At 44.7% G+C, this 6,534-nt stretch overlaps 1 protein-coding gene across 1 annotated transcript; it reads right to left on the bottom strand.

The window, feature by feature from the left end:
- Positions 1-311: 311 nt before the first annotated feature.
- On the bottom strand, positions 312-6,178 carry zgc:113531 (uncharacterized protein LOC541359 homolog). Its single transcript, XM_035422634.1, has 3 exons — positions 5,400-6,178; positions 3,416-3,545; positions 312-967 (listed from the first exon to the last, which is right to left on the bottom strand). The coding sequence occupies exons 1-3, from the start codon at positions 5,739-5,741 to the stop codon at positions 789-791; spliced, it is 651 nt and encodes a 216-aa protein (XP_035278525.1). The 5' UTR covers positions 5,742-6,178; the 3' UTR covers positions 312-788.
- Positions 6,179-6,534: the final 356 nt, after the last annotated feature.

Here is a 6,534-nt window from a genome sequence, read left to right as displayed (position 1 = left end):
TCACATGTTGTTGTTATACAAGTATAAATGTGTGATTTTGAAAATTAAGACAATGAAGTGGAACCGATATATTTTTGGAAACAGAATTTTTCCGAAACTGTCGGTTTGCTCAGATAATCCATCAAATCTACATAAGAGTATAATGAATGTGTTTTCATCTACCGAACTAAATGGCTTTAGTTATAAGTAGCAAGCTATTTCCATGCCTGCATGGACATGTATTATTACACACACATACACATTTACAAACAAATTTCTACAGTCTAAAATTTTTTGGTTCTTTTACGCTTTGGTCTCTTAAGGAAGAATAAAAGTCACAAGTTCTAGTTCTAATGCTCATGTTGAGGATCATTCATGTCATTTAAATAAAAGAAAAGCAAAAGATACATTTTTAAGAGAGACTGACTGGGAGGTGTTGACTGATCCAAAATGCCATAGTTAATAAAGCTTACACTGACTTCTGACCATTCTTACTTGTACCGATGCAGCTGTGGAGAACAGCTCATTTCTCCTTTCCACTTTTCCTTTTCCAGCCCTACAATTTCTCAGTTGACATGAAACATTCTTTGTGGATGAAACACTAACCGACTTTCAAAATGTACCGAATGAGGTAACCTACTGTAACCTGCCCGAAATACTGCATCCCATTTAAACATCCAGGTAACTAAAACAGCCCCTGTGGTACTGGTCAGGGGGCAAAAATACATATGGTTACACATGTGATATGTACTGTAGCAGATCTAGGGGTTAGCGCTTTGAAGGCTCTTGTTTCGAGTCTATCAGTTGGGCTAGTGCCCCTCTTCGGGGGTGCAGTTGCGGACTCGGGCGCAGATGGCCACGCGGTTGCCCTCCCAGTACCCTGCTTCCTGGCCGTCGTGGCAACGGCACTTGGTGCAGGAGTCGACCCACACGGGCTCGCCCCCCGGGATCACTCGGGTCCGGGTGCCATCTGTGTAGCAGTTTGGACCTGCGGTTCCAGACAGACGGAACACACAGGCACACGCACACGCACACACACACACACACACACACACACACACACGCACGCACACACGCACGCACACACGCACACACACACACACACGCACACACACACACACACAGGCACGCACACACACGCACGCACGCACACACACACACACACATATATGTTAATAAGCTATTTGCAAGGGCTTGTGGGCTAAGTGTCAAGTTCACACACGGTACATTTAGAAACAAGAGTATCAACTGTGGCTGTCAGTCCCGTGAAAAACGTCAAGATTGCATCGTACGGCGAGAGATGTACAAATCCCCCTGCACAGATGGGGGTTCGGTTCCCCACCACGGCAACGTCTGCTGCTGTGGTCCCTTCTCTATCAGTTACCCCCTCTGCTGTCTTCTGTCTAAATGAAGGGAAAATATATGAATAAATACCTGTACTGCCTGGATGGCATGTGCTCACTGTCAGCAGCGGTGGAGAAATAAGCTGTCAGACACAGTTCTTGCATTAGAGCAGTGGCCTTGTGAGTGTAGCTCTCGCTGTTGTCTGAAAGGTGAGGGGTTCTGTTGCGTGTGCATGTAGACAGTACGCGCCCCAGGCATACGTGTGCATGTGAACACGCACGCAACACCCTGCTGGCGCAGTCTGACTGAGGCTGCTGAACCAAGGAGGCCCGTTTGCGAAGTAAGCCTCAGTTCATAAAATCACTGATATGCAAATAGCAAAACCTAATTCTCCCTGTGTTACAAGAGTATAAAATTCTAAGCTGTTTTCGGGTTGGGGTTTAAAGTAGGGATCGAGACAGCTGTAGAATCCAACAATGGTAAGTATTTCCTTATGCTTTTTACTGTCGTCTTTGACTCACATAATTATGTCTACAGAAAAGTGCAAACAAAACTAATCTCATACATTATGGATTACAAAAATCACCGAAAAGCACCACAATGTAAATGCATTTTACTCCCATGTCATGCGTGACAACTGATTAATCCTAATGCCCTCGACGACGTCTGTGTGCAAGTTTACCGAGGGAAAAAGAAGCAATCGTTTCCTAAAATTAGATAGAAGCCGAATTCTTTTTGTGCTGACGCGGCTCCTTCTCACTCTCTGGCTACCGTTTGTCGGGGCTGAAATATTGCCTCTGCATATTGTTGCATGCTAAGCTGACGCCGGGTGCTTACTGCTATAAAAATGATGAGATGTATTTCTCAGCAGGGCATCGTTATGCAGGATTGTTCTTATACTGCAGTTAATGAATCATTTGGGGACTACAGGACACCCCCCCTCCCCCCTCTCAACCTGCTATTACGTAACCATGGAGTCTGAAGGCAGCCTGCTCGGTGCAGGAAGAGCAGATCTGCACAGGGTGATTCATCAGGCAAGGAGAAACGCTCCCGTATTTTCGCCAGTACAGTCCGGCCCGCGGAGTACGGAGAGGTTTCCGGTTAGCGCGCGCGGCTCTCTCTGGCTCCCCGGCTGATCCCCGGGGGTAACGGCCGGTGACCGAGAGCTCTGCCTGATGCGCTGAGCGCTGTTCCGAGACTCAATTCCGTTTTATTTGTAAATGCGTTTTTTTACAGAGACGCTTTACAGTGGGGATACACAACAGAAAATTGGGCTAAAGACCTGGTCTGAACACCCAGAAAGCTAGCATTTGGGCAGGCATAGCATAGCTGCAGAGAGAGGCAGAGAAGCAGATTACATGGTAGGTTCACTGTGCAAGCTGACAACATCTCGCTTCATGCCTCAGCCTTGCTGCTGAAAGTGGCTGCTTGGCCAGTAGAGGCAGTCTTCCCACTGCTCCATGTCAGAAAACCAGCTATACTGCATATTGTGGATAGAGATGCTTGCCTGTTGCATTAAATGGTTGCTTGTTTAAAAAAAAAAAAAAACGAACAAAAAAACAATCAACTGAGTGATGAAGTGCCAGGAAAAGGGGACTGGGCACCCGGCTTTGGATTGGATATTGGCTTTATGGTTATTACCCCCCCTCCCCCCCTCAATCTTGAACATGAGAAGCATTAATCTGAAGTCCTGACCTTTAACTCTCAGGAATGATCTCTCTGCACTGAGTGCAGAGAAAGAGAGTGATAAGCACATCATCCATCTCCCATCGCCTTGCTATTCTACCCACTGTGTCATTCACTGGAAGGGCTATTCCTACCCCTCTATCTTCCTCCCCTCCCAGTTTCCTTGGGCTGCCACTGTTAATGATGAGTTTATATCAGAAAGAGAAGGTACCGCAAGCACACCCAGCGTAATCAGATTATGCGACATAACAGATAATTAATCACGAGGTCACGTGTTCTCGTTAACCGCTAAATTTCACACATTTACTATAGCACTCTTTGTTAATTAATGTCAACAGGAGTGACTGAGCTGAGCAGTAGGCTAAGCTTCCCGGTTAAAAGCGGAAATGGCGTTCCCCACACTCACCCTCTCTGCACTCCGGACAGCACTTCCCCTTCTGGTAGACGGGGTTGACGCAGGGCGGGGGGGCGCAGTCCGCCACCAGGCAGCGGGCGATTCCGTCGCTGTCGCACGTGCACTGCTCGCACTCCGAGGGCTGTCAATCACAGAGAACAGTAGGCTTTGAAAGGCACCGTGACCTCAGTTTCTACCTTATACTATGAGTGTGTGTGTGAGAGGCAACAAGTTGCCAGTTAGGCTTCACTGAAATAGCTGGGTTGACAACATCAACAACTAAACTTACTGGCAGTGTAAGAGATGGCATTTCTTTGCAGCATGAAAAACAACCAGACATTATGATATGTAGAATTTCGTAATCCTACACTTTTGTTTATATGGCATTTGTGTCCTTCATCCAGAAGGGCTTAATTAAAAAAACAGATTTTTTTTTTCATTTTCGGGGTTATTTGCCATTAATCTGCTGGTTTGGAGAAATATGCTGAATACTCATCGGTATAACCTCTGTGGCTCAGAGTACAGCTCCTAAACCTCACGAGCTGAACATGTGGAGATGTAGGCTACTCTGGGGGTTTCCCCCCCTGCTCTGCGCGCTCATTATCAAGCATTAACTCCATCTCCACGAGCGTCTAATTACGGATACAAGGTCGGGTTAAATGGGCCGTAAAAAACGCCATCAGATCCAGGCCCTCGTTCCCTCCCCAGCGTCATATACGCCCGTGAGTATCACTATCGGCTCCCGGGCTTTCCTATCAGCGATAATACCAAAATCCCTCAGACGACGGCGCGATCTTATACTCAGACTGTTTACAATCAAGGCGCACAACAGTCTGCATTGTTATTTCCTTTAAGCCATCGTGTTTGATCGTAGCCTAATTAAGGTAATAACAATTCCAAAAATGCGCTACTAACAACGATCACCATGTTTGGAAGGCTGACGATTGAAGAAAACTGATTAGAGCATTTCGGACAAAGCCTATAGGCTGTTAATAACAGCCATCTCAAAATGACAACATATATTAAGTATCTAGACGGTATCCGAGTCAATGTAATAACAAAATGAACTGCATAACTTTCTCCAGAATTGTGACCTTGTTTTTCCCCTTTGTAGAAAGGTCTGATAAGCATGATGATGTTACGTATATCCGCAAAGGCCGCGTGAGCAGTGTAATGTACATTTTAGCCACAAGGTGTCGCGCCATACGTTCTTCAAACGTTCAGTCCCTTTACCAACTTCAGGCAAACTTTTCACGCAAGTTTCTCTATTTTGAGGCGTTATAGATTTAATAAAAAAGTGCACATCTTCGAAATAATTAAAGAGACTTAACGTTGCAGATACGAAATTCAATGAAGATGAAAATAAATGATAATGCTAATCATGTCGGATATAGTTCAATTTCATATGTCGTGATATAGGCTATTGTTGTACACTATACGTCGAAATTGCTACAACATAGGGAATATAAGAATTATCTAATAACAACATTACACTTTTTGATTTAGAGATGTAGGCTAATGGAGATATACGAAGCTAAATTCAGCCAAGAACAATTTAATTCCGCCCATTAACTGAATACAAGTGCCTTATTGTAGGATTAAACGAGTGGATGTTCTAAATACTCAGCGGCTCTCGTTATACATCTCTCGACTTTTGCTGGGAGAACACGTTTTACGAAAGCCCATTTAGCTGCACCAGGGACCTGCATGCAATAGTATGGAAAATCGTTTTGAAGTATGGAAATGCAATTGCTACAACAGCATCGGCAGTAGCTAAGTTTAAGCAAACTGGCGCCAAGAACGATTATTTCGTTTCACACTAGGCTACATGTTACAAATGCAATTTCATGCAAAGTTTCAGCGGTGGAGTAACAGACTAATCTTTTCCTTTGTGGGGGGAAAATAATAGCCTAATCTGGAATGTGAGAGCAGTAGCAACTAGTCTAGTAGCCTATAGCGTGCAATCGTCTATTTCAGTCCCGTGGAAGAATTTTACCTGGAAGTTTTCTCCCAGCTCGTACACATCTCCCCTGTATTCGCAGCCTATCCTCTCGCATCTCGGACAGCAGTCGGTCGGGTAGTGGCTAACGTGAATACAAGCTGCCGGGAGAGAAGTGCACTCCGTCCTGGCGCACGCCGACCCCTCAGCGGTACATTCGCATTGCGTGCAATGGTCCGAGTCCAGAAAGTACCATTCTCCCACGTAATATACACTGCCGTTGGCTTCACAGGTGTTCACTTGTCCGGCGACGGAGAATGCCAAACCGCGCGGGACACAGAGCACTAGAACCAGAAAGGAAAGGGTCGCCCTCCCTGAATAAGCTTCGTGCGCACACATCTTCGTCGCAAAAAATAGAGCAAAACAGAGAAAAGTACACAGTCAGAGAGGTAAAAAATTAGTGTATATCTAGTTTTTTGAAAACAAAAACGGTCATTGAAAGGTTATGGACGTTTTCTGTATAGTTTTTAATTAGAACTTCAACTTTGAAAGCTCCGGTTACATAGTTGTAACACTGTGTGTGAAGCAACTTCTTTTGGCATTTGTGGTTTCCTTTCTTTGTAATCTTCAATTCAAAAATATAAAATTCCATACATTGTATTTCCTCAATATATCATACGGTGTAGCGTCCTACCCACGCAGGTAACCTCGACTCTCAGGGAAGTTCTCGCTACTTGTTGAAGTTCTTACGCCTCTGGAGTTACGTTTCAGTTTGCACGTGACGCCTATCCAAACCGGTGATCCAAACTCGCCGCTGCCTTCACTGGCGAGAGGGTTTGTCAAAAAGCACTAAACGGTATCCTGCGAGAGTGGTTACATAGTTTAGGGTCCCCTTTTTTGTTTTGGCAATTTGGATTTCTTTTACACTTCCCCCACGGCAGGGAAAGAACCTGGGCGTTTTTTGTGATAGTTAATGTTTTCTGTTTAGTTACAATAAACAACGAATAAAGCACATAGTCTACAGTAACTTATATGCATTCCCTCCAAAACGAGTCCAACGCTTTTTTTATTCATTTTTACTGATTCTGATGTGTTAGATTTCGAATGAGGTTATCATACCAGGTGCAGTTCGGATGGGAAACAAATTACACGTAAAGTAAGCAGTTGTCGTATTGTGAAATAAATAAATACA

This window comes from Anguilla anguilla, chromosome 6, assembly GCF_013347855.1.
Source record: "Anguilla anguilla isolate fAngAng1 chromosome 6, fAngAng1.pri, whole genome shotgun sequence".
NCBI classification, from domain to species: domain Eukaryota; kingdom Metazoa; phylum Chordata; class Actinopteri; order Anguilliformes; family Anguillidae; genus Anguilla; species Anguilla anguilla.
The sequence above is the reverse complement of the archived record's forward strand: the minus strand, read 5'-3'. Positions and strand labels throughout refer to the sequence as shown.